The sequence below is a fragment of the Colias eurytheme genome, chromosome 6, assembly GCF_061535395.1.
Source record: "Colias eurytheme isolate Ceu_HAF_F1 chromosome 6, ilColEury1 Martin Lab GWU primary, whole genome shotgun sequence".
Taxonomy (NCBI): domain Eukaryota; kingdom Metazoa; phylum Arthropoda; class Insecta; order Lepidoptera; family Pieridae; genus Colias; species Colias eurytheme.
The window spans coordinates 766250-783687 of record NC_142985.1 but is presented as its reverse complement, the minus strand read 5'-3'; the positions used below and the strand labels follow the sequence as shown (position 1 = coordinate 783687).

The 17438-nt window shown below is 31.7% G+C and overlaps 3 protein-coding genes across 3 annotated transcripts in view; all 3 read right to left on the bottom strand.

Annotated features, from left to right (window-relative positions):
* Positions 1-960: 960 nt before the first annotated feature.
* LOC149907385 (mutS protein homolog 5-like) lies at positions 961-8959 on the bottom strand. The gene is made up of 17 exons (XM_090102453.1): positions 8865-8959; positions 8695-8764; positions 7755-7823; positions 7310-7514; positions 6684-6912; positions 6155-6325; positions 5513-5651; positions 5359-5421; positions 5119-5223; positions 4858-4954; positions 4485-4675; positions 4353-4398; positions 4036-4174; positions 2911-3131; positions 2409-2554; positions 1382-1537; positions 961-1056 (listed from the first exon to the last, which is right to left on the bottom strand). The coding sequence occupies exons 1-17, from the start codon at positions 8957-8959 to the stop codon at positions 961-963; spliced, it is 2238 nt and encodes a 745-aa protein (XP_089958579.1).
* A 1394-nt stretch (positions 8960-10353) lies between these two features.
* Positions 10354-14236, bottom strand: LOC149907384 (caveolin-3-like). Its single transcript, XM_090103492.1, has 3 exons — positions 13926-14236; positions 10803-10982; positions 10354-10542 (listed from the first exon to the last, which is right to left on the bottom strand). Exons 1-3 carry the CDS (start codon positions 14004-14006, stop codon positions 10354-10356), a joined length of 450 nt encoding a protein of 149 aa, XP_089959618.1. The 5' UTR covers positions 14007-14236.
* Positions 14237-15579: 1343 nt separating this feature from the next.
* LOC149907382 (uncharacterized) overlaps positions 15580-17438 on the bottom strand; it is a 107319-nt gene continuing 105460 nt past the window's right edge. Inside the window, exon 21 of the mRNA XM_090102384.1 lies at positions 15580-17410. Coding sequence (XP_089958510.1) covers positions 17320-17410 — 91 coding nt within the window. The 3' untranslated portion in view covers positions 15580-17319. The remainder of the gene's footprint in view (positions 17411-17438) is intronic.

Here is a 17438-nt window from a genome sequence, read left to right as displayed (position 1 = left end):
ATAAAAACCCAATCTATAACAATAGCCATTCATATATAGTACCTACCTATTGTAATTAACACTTACTATGTAAAATTATAAAAGTTAAACGTATTTAAATAACCAATCTATAGCAAATATTATTAACTAACACTTAATATTCACAAGTCTTTCAAATATCCTTTAAACTAACAATTAAAACGTTCACTATAAGTTTAATACGACGTTCACTATTCACTTATGTTCAAAACACACGATAATATTATATACAAAAGTTTTATAATACTTGCTAACTGTCTTTTAAACTTAAAATACTGCACAGCCTAACGTTGGGACGCCACATATAGTTTGGGTTCGTTAATTCCAATTTGGAATTATACACTTTATTACTGATAAAAGAACATTTATTAATATTAAAAAAAAACACAAAATACTACAAGGCCATGATCAGATCAAAAACCGTTACAATGAATAATTTTAAAATCGCAGTAACATATTGCTGGCGAGATTGTAACGAACTAACTTTCACTTTTTGAAATCTACGTCGTATCCCGAAACCGAACGGGCGGTCGACGAGTCCTAGAGGCGCGCGGGGTTGCCACATTGCTTTGCGCTATAAATTATAAAATTTGCCGCCATACGGATTCAATTTTTTGTCGCAACTGTTAATGCTTTCTAATAAAAAAACACCAATTATGGGATAAAACAGCCACAAAAACTAAACATCAACATATTATTTCGTGCTCACTTTCCTCACAGTATAATAAAACTTCCAGCTTAGGTTTGTCTTTTATTACATTGAATAATCTAATTTGAAACGAATACAATGACGTCACTATATTTCCTAAAGAATAAACATTCCCGTATTTATTTAAATGTAGCGCTATTTATAATAAAGTTATTTTTTATATTTTGAAATTTTATAAATCAATGTTGCTTAGCTTAATTAATAAATGTTTATTGTAAGAATATGAATTTTTATTAAATGTCTTCAGAAATCAGCTGTCTCTTTGTTTTATCTGTGATTCTGTTCAATTTCTCCATTATTTTCTTGTTGGGCTTTGGTAGTTGGTTATTCTGAAATACAAAATATCTTTTAAAATACAATATGTATCTTCATGAATAGGCAACAAAATTTAATTATGTATTTGTAGATCTTAAAATATTAAGAAAATTTTCGTGACAAACTTAACATTCTATGATTCTAAACAGAAATATTTTTTTTTTATATTTTTGTAATTCACGATAATATGTGTACAAAATTTTAATTCAATCTGTCCGTTAACAGTTGGTCAATATCGAGTATAAAAAAGTCGGTTACATACAAACATACAGTTGAATCTAAAATTAGTTTTTTTTAACATTTTTGCGTATTAAAATAAACAGTTAAATTATAATTTACATTCATAGCACACAGAACATCTTTAGCCCGCGCTAGTACATGTTCTTCAATCCCGCTAGAGCGCGCCACCTGGTGGGCGAAACTAGATTCACAACTACCCTCCGTCATACGGAACAGAAATATCACCTCGCCATCTTGGATTATGTGCTCGAAACTCTGGAATGTGGTAAAATGTGATTATTTTCCATATTTCCAAATTTTGTGTCGAAATAAATTTAAGAATAGTATTTGTAAGAACTATAAAGAAATAACTAGTGTTTGACTTTGATTCATTACTACTACAAAGGATTATTTGGAAAATTATTTGTCTAAAAACACAAAAAATAATTCAAATAAAAAAAGAATTTTTTTCAGAATGACTGTAAGTACCAACCAAATTTAAATATTGTTGCAAAATAACTTAAAATATGTAGTTTGATTAATTTTCATAAAAAAATGATTGAATTGGAAAATCTTTTTCGTTGGGTCAACTAGTAGATATTTTTATTTAATTTAATACCAAGTCTTACCAAAAATTTAACAATCGGCGTGTCTATAATAAACTCCTTAACATTCAAGAAGTGAGTAGACAAAAACACATGCGGGCACTCCTGCCCCTTAAATAAGAGCGTGTTCAGACAAGCCGCTAGTAACGAGAGACCGTCCGACTCTGAAGTGCCTTTACCGAACTCGTCTACTAGGATGAGCGAGTTGGAAACCGATTCTTGGATAGCTAGCGCCATCTAGCGGAGTATTGAGATTTTTATTTTGATTTTTTTGTATATTTTTTTTTACTTTTTATAAGACTAGTGAAAAATGAAGTTGTAATTGAAATTGTTAAGCAAAGTCCATCTATTTAGTAAGAACATAATTTAACGTTAAAAAATAGATTAGTCTTTTAGTAGTATTATAATAAATGTTTAACACAAATAAGATCACATTGAAGAGATTTAAATACACCTATGTATTTTGAAAATGGACCTGGAAACACTTAAAAGAAAATCTAAAAATAAACATTTTATTTTGTAGTTTATTTTAAAAGCTTCACCTGTCTCAAATCAATAAGAAAAGCGGACATATGAGCCGCGATACATTCAGTGGACTGTATCCTGGTGAATATGTTGGATACGATGCCAATAGTTGCTGCTTCCGCCGGCACAAAACTGCCGATGTGAGCCAGATATACTATTAGACCTGAAATTATGTTTCTGGTTGACTTTGTCTGACGGAAATAGTCCTAATCATATTATGACCTAAACATATTTTGAAACATGTACTTTTGTGAATTATTAAGATATTTAGTTAAGTTTTATAAATAACGGCTTTATATAATGCTTAAGTCAAAGCTGGGCAATTTTTTTTGATGATATGTGAACCCAGAGCCAGAACCTCATATATATTCAGAAACTCATTATAGGTAATGTCCACACATTACCTATAACTATATGAGGAAAAAATATTCCACATATTTTTTCTGTTATAACCCTCTATGTAAGCCCATGATTAATAAATGGGTAAACGCTTAGGAATAATAATTTAATTATACACACCAATTTGTTTCATATACACCGACTTTCCACTAGCATTAGGTCCAGTCAAGATTTTAACAAAACCACCTTCTAGGCTACTATCTGTATCATTTGGCACAAAATTATCACACGTAGTGAGGTATAAGGGATGTTTCCCTTCTTTTATTCGTATTATTTTGTCTGTAGTTAATTCTGGGCGAGTGAAGTTTAATTCTTTACAGGCTTTTGATATTGCTATGAGGCTATATAAAAAGTGAAAAAAATTAATAGTATAATAATTGATTATAAACATTTAATGATTTTTCTCTATCATGACAGAATTACGGTTAACATGTGAGAGTAAAATAAATAAAACCGGCCAAGTGCGAGTCGGGCTCGCGCACAAAGGGTTCCGTAGCAGCAAATATAATAAATTACAGTTAAATCAACCTATCTCAAAAACTATAAGAGATACTTTGATCAAACCAAAAATCGTTGAAAGAGTTAATTAGCATGCATCACCTCTATTTTTTTTAGAATTTTATACCCCGTAGTTATAAAAATAGAGGGGGGGGGACATACTTTTTACGACTTTGAGAGCTGATATCTCAAAAACCGTTCACTTTAAGAAAAATGTTTTTTAGAAAACTTTATATCATTTTAAAAGACCTTTCCATTGATACCCCACACGGGTATGTACATCGAAAAAAAAAATTTCATCCCTCAGTTACATGTATGGGGGGCCCCACCCCCAATTCTTTTTTTTACTATTTAGTGTCATATTTTTGTAGCGGTTCATACAACACATATTCCCATCAAATTTCATCACTGTAGTACTTATAGTTTCCGAGTAAATCGGCTGTGACAGACGGACAGACGGACAGACGGACAGACGGACATGACGAAACTATAAGGGTTCCGTTTTTGCCATTTTGGCTACGGAACCCTAAAAATCGGGGTTAGTTCAATTGAAATAATGAAAACAAAATTGATCGCTTAGGTGCTAATAAAAAATAGACTAATAAAATAAAAGAAGAGCATCTGCTCTATCTTTTGGATCGTGAGACATGGCAAATGCTTTTCATAGGTATTATGTACTAAACCGATTTTAGAACCTTCCCTTAATTAGGTATCTTTATCAACAAGAAAATAGGAAAAAATCCTCACCAGTCTAATTCAGCACATTTATCTATCAATGCTGCTAAAGTATGCAAGTTCTCCAATATAATGGTTGTGAGACGCATCATTATGCGAGTCTCATGGGCAACTATTTCTGGGTAAGTGTCTCCTATTATCATGTCTAGTTCTGTATAAAAATATAATATAACAGAAAATATTACTAAATTTCTTTAGGTTCCAGATCAATGTAGAAAGTATGAAAAATATATTTTTAGGTAAGTAGTTACCTAACTACTTATTCTTAAGAAGAAAAGTATGTTTTTTTTACAAAAACAAAATATTTTTTTAACTATTGTTTCACTTACCTTCACATCCCTTGCTTTTGTAATGAATGTAGTCGTTATTCTGAAACTGAAAAAAATAGAGCTGAGTTAGTTACATTTGGCCAAAAAAAATAAACAATAGTTTAATTATTATAGCTTTCACGCGAATCTTACCATAAACTTCATATCAGGTAATTCCTTCTGTTCCATAGTAAGGTTATCGGCCCAGGCCTTTACCCCGAGGAGATATCCCAAATGGGGCATATACAACATCGTACACTCTTCTATGAAAGTCGGTAAACGGTCCATTTCTATTTTGGCCGTTTCCGACATTAGACCGTGTAGACTGGCCATTATTTGTTTCTCTTTGGTAAAAAAAACTTATATTTTTAATATATATTTTTTGTGAATAAACTTTATAAAACTGAACTATTCAAAGTTCTAAGAGATAAAAATTCCACAAATATTATCATAAATTGTCGATTTAGCTGAAATTTTTTACACCTACTTTAACAAAAGTTATAATTTTATGGAGGGGATAACTTACTCATATCCAAATCTTTATCAACACCGGCTTTTACCGTGAACTTTCCTTCTGATTTTGATAAATCAAAATCGATGATTCGATTCATGTACAAGGCCATCTGTTACGATGAAAATTGTATTTAACCCATTGACCACCGTAAGGCCCGATCGGGGCGCGACACAATAGATTTTCTATTGTGTCTGTGATTCCGAGGACTGATGGATTAAGAAAGAGAGTTAAATAACTATAGTAGAAAAATTAAAAAATCTCGAACTATCTTGCCTCATATAATTTATTGGTATCAAAATTAGCTATTTCTTCTAAATATGAACTATTGCGTGCTACAGATTCACAGATTTCACTTATGAGTACTGCGTTGTAAAGCGTCTGAAATTGTAGATAATAAATTGTATGTAATTTTTATTTGATAAAAAATAATTATTATCATTAAACATAATTTTCATCATAATAAAATGCCTTGTGCCCAATTCAAAAAATATGTATATAAAAAGTGTAACCAACGTTATAAAGAGATTTCCATTGATATGCCTTTGCGGACAACGCTTTTATTTTTGCTAATATTCCCTGAAAAAATAACAGAATTGAAAAAAATCTATAACATCACAAAACATATTATTATCATTGATATAATTTAAATAACATAAGGCTAACATACATTAACATTTTTAATAAATCGTAGCGAAGTACAGATGTTTCTCACCACAGAATCGCTCTGTGGTTTCATGAAGAAGGTTATAGCGTCGTGGCGCTGTTTTAGCGTAGTTAGATCCTTTGTTGGATGACGTAACAGGATTCTACACACGAAAATATATAATATAAAAATTAAATTTTTTTTCATGAAAAAAAAATGTTTGCTACAACTTCTAAACTAATGAAAATATAAATTTAAAGTTATCGTAATTTATATAACAATTTATATTAATTATCGTAATAGTAATTAAAAATTGTCTACTAGTGTGTACGTTTTTAAAAAAAATAATTTATGTATGTATTTGATATTTAGTTTTATTAACTCAGGCCCCGGAACCACAGACACAATAGAAAATCTATTGTGTCGTAGACCGATCGGGCCACTTGGGGCTCAATGGGTAAGTAAGTATTCAAATGCTTTATAATTAATGAGAAAATTCTAAAGTACTTATAGAAAAAAAAATCGGACGATAGAGGTGGGTTCGAATCCCGCCTTGTGATTGAATTTTTCTATTCTATATTATAATTTTGTAGAGTTAATTATTATTAATCTTTTACAAGACTACAAGTAAGACTTCGTAAGACTACAAGACACCCGGGCCGATACCTCATCCATCTATGTCCAACCTTCGAAGAGCATTTACTAAAAATTTGGAACAAACTCAGTCCCTCCTTATTGGACCCTTGGACCCCTTTCTTGAAGTTACTAGGGTGAGATTGTGTGCTGAATATTTGTAGACCTCTGTATGTGTCTTCGTCTATTGTTACTATATCAGATCTAATGGAATATATTTTTTTATATAGTTGATGATATATTGGTAAGATATTATATTATAGCTAATATAGCTTTGGTAGAGATCGCTAACAAGTGAACTTTAATTAATGTGTGCAATTTGATTATGATATAGGTAGGTACATAGGTAAGTATAAGGAGAAAAAAATTTGCAATCGATAGAAAAATATAATAATTAATTAGTTTCAAGCTTAGATTTAAGCGTGAGACGAACGTGGCATATTATAAATATTTTGTTAAATCATTTATAGAGTGTAGAATTCGTAATGGAACGTTTTTTTAAATTTTATTGTTGTATCCTAAAATTACAAACTCTCATAAAATAAAATAAATTAAAACTCACAGTGAAATTCTCTTCAAGCCCAAAAACTGTGGTTTGCTATGTAAATCCATGCACAAATTCGACCAATTCAGATCTAAGTATCGAAGCAAAGCGCCTAGTGTGTGTACACTTTGGTTTTGTGAGAAATCCAGGACTGTACGAAGGAACAGGGTTCGTTCCTCGTCAGTGCAGTTTGGGGGCTCGTTGGGAAGGGATAGGGAAAAGATACGGCGCTTGCAGGCTTCAAAATCTGGTAAAATTGTTACTTGTAATATGAGAAATAGGGGAATTTGGTAAATGTGTATGAGTATGTTATAAAAACAAAGTTATAATATGGTAGATTAAATGAAAATATTGTGTAGCACTATTATTTATGACTGAACCGAATTTCACAAATTATTGATCATTTTATATAGGAGTAGGTACGTAATTCAATTAAATGGAATGAATGTGTGTCTGTATGTCACCACTGAACCGATTTTGATCAAATTACCAATTTCGATACACATATAGATTAAAACCTAGGGAAACACATGGGTTTTCCTTTTGACAAGAGGAAACCTCGCAGATAATAAATGGAAAGGAATAGGTCACGAATGGCTCAATAAACTATGAAAAATCGATGTAAAATCAGAAAATAAACTTACTATAATCTTTAGAAGACACAAAAATGAGTTTACATTTCCCGTCGACATTTATTTCATCGTCAAAAACTATTTTCTTTACCGCACTAATGAAAGTGCCCTGGCTTTTACTATCTAGAATTATTTGAATCGGCTCTATTTGCCGGAATAGTGACACGAATATTTGGTGTTCTGGAGCTCGATCTGATATTTCTTCGAGAATTTGAAGCTGGTATGAAAAAATAGAAAAGAAAAGCAATGTTAAGCTGCAAGATAGGAAGCAAAAAAGGAAGAGCAACATTAACAACTGCCTAAATGTTTCAATAAACTTTTAAGTAGTAATCTAACTATAACTACAATTTCACCTCGCACCTAGCCTCGCACAATTAAATATTAAATCTTAATAATTAACGAAATATCAGAATTCAGATTATATATATTATGGAGCCGAATTAGCAGTTTTACATACCTCTCCAGTTTGTAGAGTATAGCTGGCCGCCCCGAGTTTACCTGATTTGCAGCTGACAGCAAGCAGGCGCTAAAATAACTCCAATCTTCATAATCGAGAAAATTAACTTTTACACGTAATATAATATAAGGTACATTTTAATTGAACCAATTTATGCTCTATTTTACGTAAGAAGAGTTTTATTTTACAGGAAAAAATTAAAGCTCTGGTTTTGGAGTTTTGGACCAGTGTTTTACTTAATATTAACTTAAAACTGTATATGTTTGTAATTTTAATTTAACTAAAACAACGTTATATCTATCATATGAATGGCCGGTTGGCTTGGTTGGTAATGACCCCGCCTTACAAGCCAGAGGTCGTGGGTTCGATTCCCATCCAGGGCAAATATTTGTGTGATGAACATAGATGTTTGCTCTGTGTCTGGTTGTTAATTGTGTCCGTGAGTGAAAAATGTCCTGAAATATTTTATCTATATATAGAATTTAATGAGTGAAGGAATTAAGAAAATAAGGTATTTTGAACTAAAGTGCACCACACTCTAACACGAAATATAATATCAACAATCTGATACATTTGTTTAGTATAAATATTTCTACAATTGCCATAGTAATAATCTGAAATCTATTTTAAACAATGCGTGTAGAATATCATTTGAGGTCAGTTAATGTTGAGAATGCGATACCTAACTACAAATATTAAATTTATAATTTTACCGTGTCGCTATTTTGCGATTAAATCTGTCTTTCTATTACTGAGATAAATTAACTCTCATAATATTGATCAAAGATTAAAAGGTCAAAAAATATAAATAAGAAATAAGCCGAAAGCTGATTAAAATAAACAGCTGTTTATAATCCGGGTGCGTAAAATTAATGGTCTGATAATCATTATTAATATTAAATGTTCCTGAATAACAAACTCTTATACAATTTGGAATTACCTCCTCGATATCTGATTCATCTCTATCTTGGTATTCGGTCTCATTTCTGTTAGGCAAAACATCCTTATTTCTGTAATATTGTAGATATTTCAATAAATAACAATGTCAAATAATTCCTATCTGTCTATCATTTTAATAATACAAAAAAAATAAAATCTATGTGCACACACCTTTTGCATTTCGAAATGATAAACTGATGCGAAATTTCGCTGTTACTGGAGAAAGTAGACCTTGGCGCTACAGATGCAGATGTTGTTTCATTCATTTTAATCAAATTATACGTTATGTGTTTAAAAATCCTAATATTTTAAGAAATAACGTGGTTATAAAGAGAAATTGTCAAAAAATAGTATTTTCTAAAGGAACTATGATTTTCCCGCCCAAATTGCTTTTTTTTAATATCCCTTGGAGGCAAATGCATGATGTTTTTTAGAAAGGAAAATCTCACCAGCCAGCGATAAAAAAGATTGCATTATTATTTTGTTATATAATATTTTTCTGTATATTATTCAGGTATTGTGTAATTTATGCGTATCAAGTAATAGATACCAAACCAATAAATCAATTATTGTGCGTAATCACTACATACCTACCTAGTTCATTAATGTAGATATGATAGGGAAGAAAATAATAAAAAAAATGTAAAAAGACACATTAAATATTCAAACATTTATTCGTAAAGGCACTTTGGAACTTATTATTATACTTAATGAAAACAATCATATTATTATTAATAATTTAAATTTTATTTTACAAATGTCCTTAATGTGAATGGTGAAAGTATTTTTAATAAGTAATAATACAACAAAGTAATGTTAATTATTTTTATTTTTATTTTTATAACTATAAAATTTATCCTTAATTAAAAAAAAACACACACTGCCATCAAGATCGAACAATACTATTTTCAAAATTTGAAACATCATTCGAAGCGAGTGCGCGTATCCGAACGTTTAACTTCACTATCACTACTTAATAGTATAAAACAAAGTCGCTTTCCCTGTCCCTATGTCCCTATGTCCCTTTGTACGCTTAAATCTTTGAAACTACGCAACGGATTTTGATGCGGTTTTTTTTAATAGATAGAGTGATTCAAGAGGAAGGTTTATATGTATAATAACATCCATTAAATAGTGGAGAAGTACTGTTATTTTTGAGGTTTCTAATGTGATGTCGTAAAAAATTACATTGTTTCCGCTTATATTGCAAACGCAGGCTGAACCCTACGAGTTTTATCAAAATAATGTACTAAGTATTATACACATTGAAAAGGTCTACAGAAAAGTCCGCGATGGTATATGTCTATCTCTTATGGATAACCCACAATAACATTTTTTTGTAATTTACTTTTTACGACAAATAATAGCTAATTTTCGAAGCAATTTTCACCAATACAGCATTAATCCTTAACCAATTAAATACCTTGAATACTTTGTTCATTTAATATAGATCTATATGGCACTTTACACCGTATGATTTAAGTGAATATTTTCGAAGATATTACAGATTTAAAAATTGCGGGACGTAGCGTTTGCGGCGGTACCGGCCGGCCGGGCCGCTATGTTTATACTTTATATTAATACAACGTTCACAGTTTTTCTGTAGTGTATTTAGTATCAGCATTGCACCCGTGCGAAGCCGGGGCGGGTCGCTAGTTTTTTATATAATGAGCAGATCCTTTTCTTCAGGGGCATCATTGCGCATGTTGACTCTGATGTGCCTGCATGCGTTGCCGACAGCGTCCATCAGAGGGGCCACGGTCACGGCGAGGCAGGCCTGCACGAGCGTGCGGATTGAAGCAAAGTAAATCTTTAAACAGCGCAAACAGGGGGTCGCGCACCAGATTTGCTGTAGAAAATTATGCATTTTAGTTAGGTATAAATTTTTTATTTACTGGAGTTTTTTTTTGCTTTATTTACAACAAAAAATCTATTGTATATTCTAATGTATCAGGGAGATATTCCAAAAGGGTTTTGTCAAGCAGATTCTAAGTATGAAAAAATGCTTGTAAAATAATTACGATTATAAGTTAACTTAGAATAAAAGTTAAAGTACCTATTTAAGAACCAAGAAACTTCGACTTCGTGTTAAGGTATATAGGTACTCACTTCAAAAGCCAAGCACGCAAATCCGACTCCCAACACCAGAGCACACGGCGGGGCGACCAGCACGGACAGCACTATATAGCACCAGTTGCGAGCGTGTCTGAAGCAGAAGTGGCTGATCCGCCACGCTCGTTCTGGACTCCGGACGCCCTCTGGCTCGCCGATCACGTCGTCCCATATTATCTGTGGAATATATACTAGTAAAAAGATATATAAGTAGCTGGAGACTGTTTTGTTTTCGTGAAGCGCAATCCGTGAAAAAAGAAGCCTATGTGTCCAGACGAATAAGCCTGTCTATATTTGTACCTAATTTCTTAAATGTTTTTGTGTGAAAGGATGCACACAAAAACACCATGTACATTTTTAAGAACTTTCAAGTTTAAAATACATACTTATTTGTAGAATTTGATTTAGGTAAAATTACAGGTAAAAGCTTTTGCTGTATGCTTTTATGTTTGTAATAAATAAACATTCCGCAGACAGACAAATATAGAAGTCTTACAGACAGGCCCCGTTTACCGCTTGAATGTGGTACCTTAAAAAATCGTTACATTTTCGGGTTTCTCACAAAAACTATCAGGCAATTACTGAAACCTCTATAAATATATTCACAAGTCATTCGCTATTCAATTAAGCAATCAAGTAATATTAATATACCGTACCTACATGACAGATGACCTTTCGGCTATGTTAAAAATATTTGACCGTTCGACCAATTCTCACCCCTTGCGTCAGTCACGCGACGTTGCTTACCGTTTCTTTGTGAACTCGATCGATGAACTTATGTATTTTATAGAGGAATATTGCAAAGATTTTTGGTAAGGCGTTGTTATTTATCGCTTGCCTAATACCGAACTTACGAAAAACCAAAAGCCAATTTTTGTTTTAATTTATTACCTACAGTTGTATACGTAGTACATTATTACATATTAGTATGTGCCTATAGGTATGTTTTAGAAAATAATGAGGTAGAAGAAATAGCCTTTGACGAATAATACCTACTTGTCCAAAAAGAAAATTGGCAAGTAAAACAGAAGTGAAATCCATACTAATATTATAAATGCGAAAGTAACTCTGTCTGTCTGTCTGTTACTCAATCACGCCTTAAATTCTGAACCAATTTGCATGAAATTCGGTATAGAGATATTTTGATACCCGAGAAAGGACATAGGATAGGTTTTATCCCGGAAATCCTACGGGAACGGGTTTTCTTTGAAAACGCGGGCGAAGCCGCAGGCGGAAAGCTAGTTCACCATAAAGGAACACATTTTTAAGTCATAATGACAATTAGATTAGATTTCTTAAATTACTGGGTTGTAGAGTAGGAGCCAATTTTGTTATACACTGAAAATCTTATAAAATGAGTTTTCTAAAGTGAATATTATAGGTTAAATTAATAACATCAAAGATATACCGATAATATGAGATACATCATACAACGTATAGGTATCACTACATAGTATAAAACAAAGTCGCTTTCTCTGTCCCTATGTCCCTTTGCTTAAATCTTTAAAACTACGCAACGGATTGTGATGCGGTTTTTTTAATAGATAGAGTGATTCAAGAGGAAGGTTTTAGTATATCTATAATTTATTAGGTTTTAGAAAAAGCGGGCGAAGCCGCGGGCGGTAAGCTAGTATTTTGATAACTAGCATGATAGGACAAATACATAGAATGAAATATCGTTTATCAAATCGGATTCAATGGAGGCTTACATGTTAATTAATATACTCTGTAAGGGTTAGTTATTTGTTTACTACTGTAACAAAATGACAAGGGCATTAGAAAAGCAGTCCTTCTTCGAATCTTTGCTTAGATGGTAGCGGAAGATAAAACAATTAGCTTTTTATATTTTTGAAAGCTACCTATAGTAGAATCTATAATAGAAGTAATTTACATGCTATAAGAGTTTGAACGCCCTAATCTCAGAAACTACGGGTACTTATTACGTGTTGAAAATTTATTTTTGTGAATACATACTTAATCCATTTATCGAGGCTATAAGCTTTATTATAACAATACTACCAAAGTATTACAATAGTGAATTTAATATAACATCATACCTACTACCAAAGTAGGTACTAAAACCACACAGGGGCACAGCTAGTAGGTATATTAGATTTAACTTCCTACATGTGTTTCATGTGTACAGTGTAAATTTAACATTAAAATGTATAGACTAATATTTATGTAAAATGCATTATAATATTTAATTAAAACCGTAATCAAGTACGTGGCCTCGTAGCTTTTAAATATGGTCATTATTTTGTCCAGTTGCAAATGCAAATGGCTTACCGTCGTATGAGGTGTTTTTCATGGACTTCATTTCCATTCTTGCTGCCTTTGTTTGTGTTAATTTACTTATTTAACATCGATCTAGCTTTGTGGTACAGTGGTGTTAGTCATTATCGATCTAACGTAAGGTCTGGGTTCGATTCCATTAATTAAAATAAACAACAAAAGAAGTTAAATTATATCTTCTTATATATAAAATTCTCGTGTCACAATGTTAGTCTGCATACTCCTCCGAAACGGGTGGACCGATTCTCATGGAATTTTCTGTGCATATCGGGTAAGTCTGAGAATCGGCCAACATCTATTTTTCATATGTACCACGGGCGAAGCCGGGGCGGACCGCTAGTATAATATAAAAACATACTTAATGCAATGGAACATCGCATTATTCAATATCATAAATAAGTAACGGTTTAAAATATGTAAAGTAGTAAAAGTCAGAACTTAAAAATAATATCCTACGAATAAATTTTTTCAAAGCTTCTGATGATTAAAAAGTGTTAAGAAATGAATATATAAATACATTAAAATACATATAATGAGCTAATTATATTAGGTACTCGTGTGGTCACGTAAGTGGTCTAGCACTCTAGCAATTATACGCCTCTTTTGCGCCATTGTTCGTTTCCCGCCGAACAAAGCTTTCGCAGTTTCAAAAATATTTACCGTTGAACGAGTAGTTTATTATGTAAGATCATGTAGATTCAAAAGATTATTATAAACAAACCATCAAACTCTTATCCCTTAATATGTTATTAATAATAAAGAATAAGTAATGATACACTTTTAATTTCATAATATTTGTGAATTTGTTGTCCTGCATACAATTACCTGTACATGTTGATTCAGATTATTAGGGTCTCTATCCTCAAGTTCCTCCCGCACACCACTGTTTGGCTTCGACACCTCCATCACTTGAACCCTCACCGGAGTATCAGCCACCAGCACTGGTGGTGCTGAACCCGGCTCCGGGATATCAGGCAACAGCTTGGCTGATACACGACAGTTTCAAAAAACCGGCAATGCCGAACGGTGTATCCGCGGTTTTATGGAATTTATTAATGTGTTGTTTTAAAAAATTGTAATGTCATAATTGCCGCCTAAAAAGTTCTAGATTTGGAATTTGGAATGTAGCTTTTTATTGTCTGTTTATTCTGAATGATATAAAATTTTTGTAGTATGCATGGACGTATAAAAAAAGACGGACGGTATATCGCCTAAACATTGAGTGAAGCCTAGTAATGGCGGCGAAACATCCATGTGTGTGTGCCATGTTGCCATGGCAACAGCTGTGTTGATGACAATGGCGGCTGTATTTTTTTCTATAAATTTTGCCGTAATAATTTTGTCATTAAAACATAAAAGAAATAACTTGCTTCCCTGTGGAATGCAATCCCTTGTGATTTGTTATTTAAAATTGTACTGTTGCGACACCATTTAACCACGCAAGACGGCATTTTAAATATTTTTTGTGAAACAGTGACGCAGTTAATCAGTCGGTAGTTCACGACGTAATGGCGGCCGACTAGCTTACTATGGTGAGAGTGTGTGCGTGTTTATTGTCTTTACACGATAGCTAGCTTACTATGGTGGCTTCACGTTGTTAGTTCGTAATACGGCGTCCGTCTTTTTTTATACGTCCATGGTAGTATGTATATATTATTCTTTGTACGTAAGTTTGTTATGAATAGAAATGTGTAAGTAACTAAATTCGCGTGCTATCAACACTGTTTGTAAGCTCACTACTGAAAGTTATTATCAATCCTTTCAGTGTAAGCTGTGCAATCCAGAGCAAGCGAATGAAATAATAAAAACGAATACAAGACTATGTAATTTTTTGTGTAATGATACATTGAAGAAGTATTTTTAAAAGATTTACAGAACGATAACGATTCTATGAATAAAAATATAAAATATTAGTTTAATCCAAATAATCTAAATAAATAAAATATAAATTTTATCTACTTATACCAATTGAAAAATATAATTAATCGTAGGTTACTACAATTCGGACAATTAATGATTTTATAGCTTACTTATCTTTAAAGAATTTTTAAATTGGTCAAGTAGCTTTTCTACGTATACATTCAAACCAAAAGTCAAATCATTCTTTTTTATTATGTAGTTTAGATTTGATATTAAATTAAGAGTACGAAATATTTACGCTTATACACTGGATGAGATGCCTTGAATAAAGTGATCTGCGCATGCGTGGCGGCTTTTATTCAAAAGTCTAGCACCATAGGTTTAAGTTTTTATTCATAGGGCTTACAAATTACTATGCATGGTATATTTTAAACCTTTGGTATGGGTTCTTAAAAAAAGCCAGGGCAATCTTTTACTCATTAAAGAATGAATATTTTTCTTAGGTAGGTTCTAGTCACTTCTAGATATCTGTATAATATTATCATCTAATAGGTATATCAATTTCAGGTAACACTGATTCTTACAAAAGGTAATCTTGCATGTAAATAAAAACACGGCATAACTTGTTGTAAATATATGTATTTTCTGATAAACTTATACAGCTATATACATTCACCGTGATATATACACCTTATATATTAACGTAAGTACATTATATAAACCGTTGAGCGTACACGTGGTTTATGGTATAAACATAGACAGTCTTAATGTATTCTTTATTATTGCACCTATTATTCTGTTCAGTGAGAATTGATAAGAAAAACATAATTATTTAACCGTCGTGTTAAATATATTTGTAATAACAAAATTCTGTCAGTTTTATAATGACTGACTGAAAAATCAGTTTTATAAAGACAGCTCGCTGCATGAATATTGTATGCATCTACTTTGAAATTTATATTTAAATTGAAAGCTCTTTTTATCAACTCTCACCAAACAGACAGTTTATGTTACAAAGATAACAAATTGGACGGGGTATAAAAATCCTTAAATAAACGAAAAGTTGTAATAGCCAAAAAACGAAAAGAAGACATTTTGCTACACTATAATCGATAAAATAACATTTGTTCCGGTTACAATTAACCTGGTTTCGTGGACATTACCACATGAAATATTATTTATGGGTTATGAACCTTTTAATGGTGTTGCCAGTCGCAATGTAATTGGATCGCTGCAACAGAGTAAATACACAAATGGAAGGTATTTTTATTTGTAGCGCTATAAACAGTGAAGGTAAAGTAATAGATAAGGCACCTAAGGAAAACATTGCAAGCTTGAAATTTTATTTTTAACTGGCAACACTTTTCAGCACCAATGTAGTTACTTTTAATAAATGACTATCTTTACTTTATTCGTATAAATGGAAATAGGGTATTATGTTTAAAAATAATGGTATCTAAGTTACTAAAAAATATACAACCTAATTTTTAATAGAAAAGATTACAGCGAATAATTTACTTAGCACCGTAAATTAAGAATTAGTTATTTATTAATAAGTTTAAAGCTTCAGTATTTTTGCTTCAATTGACGGCGATTGCATTGAAATGAATCAATAACAGTAAAGAAAACGTAACTATCTTCAAAATTATACATCATCTTAATTTATGAATAACTTATGATTAAGTACTTAATGTTATAATCTCTCGAAATATTTATGTTTTAACTTATTTCATTAATAATGAGACTGAAGAAAATAATTACAAAACGATAGTTTGAACACAGACTAAATAGTTCTATTGCTAAGTGCTAATAGACATTAAAATAGCACCCAGTTTTGGCGGTTATATATCTCACATAAAAATTGTATTAGAAGTTGTAAAAGATAAATACTAACTGACCAATACGAAACTTGTAAAACAGATAAAACTTCATTGCAAAATGGATATTAGATAATTTTTGTTTGCGATCGTTGTCGATTGACATTTAAATTTGTTTTTAACAAAAAAGATTTCCCTCCGAAATTGGCAAACTGTCAAAAATAGAAACGTCAAACGTTGTAATTAGGGTAGTGTATTTCCTAAGCTTTTTTTTATCCAGAATAAAGATGGAAAAGCACCTTAGACTTAAAAATTTGTTTAGGTGCTTTTTACAAACGTTTTTTAGGAAATGTATTAAATGGAAAGACGTGCATGTGACAACACAGGTTGTAAACTTCATGAATTTAACTATGCGTACTGGCCAGTAAAAAAATAATTCTTGACTATTTATTTTTATATGATATTTGTTATTTTACTAAACATTTTAGACTCAGTACGTAGAGTGATGTTCTAGAAATGTAGAACATTCTAGAAAGTTTTTTTTATCGTATGGCGACACTAGCCCGCGCTGGTCTGGTCGGTCGCAATGTTGGTACAATTATTGGTTCTTCAACATCTTCCTTTGTGGTTTCACTGTAAAACAATGTTAAATTGGGTTTCA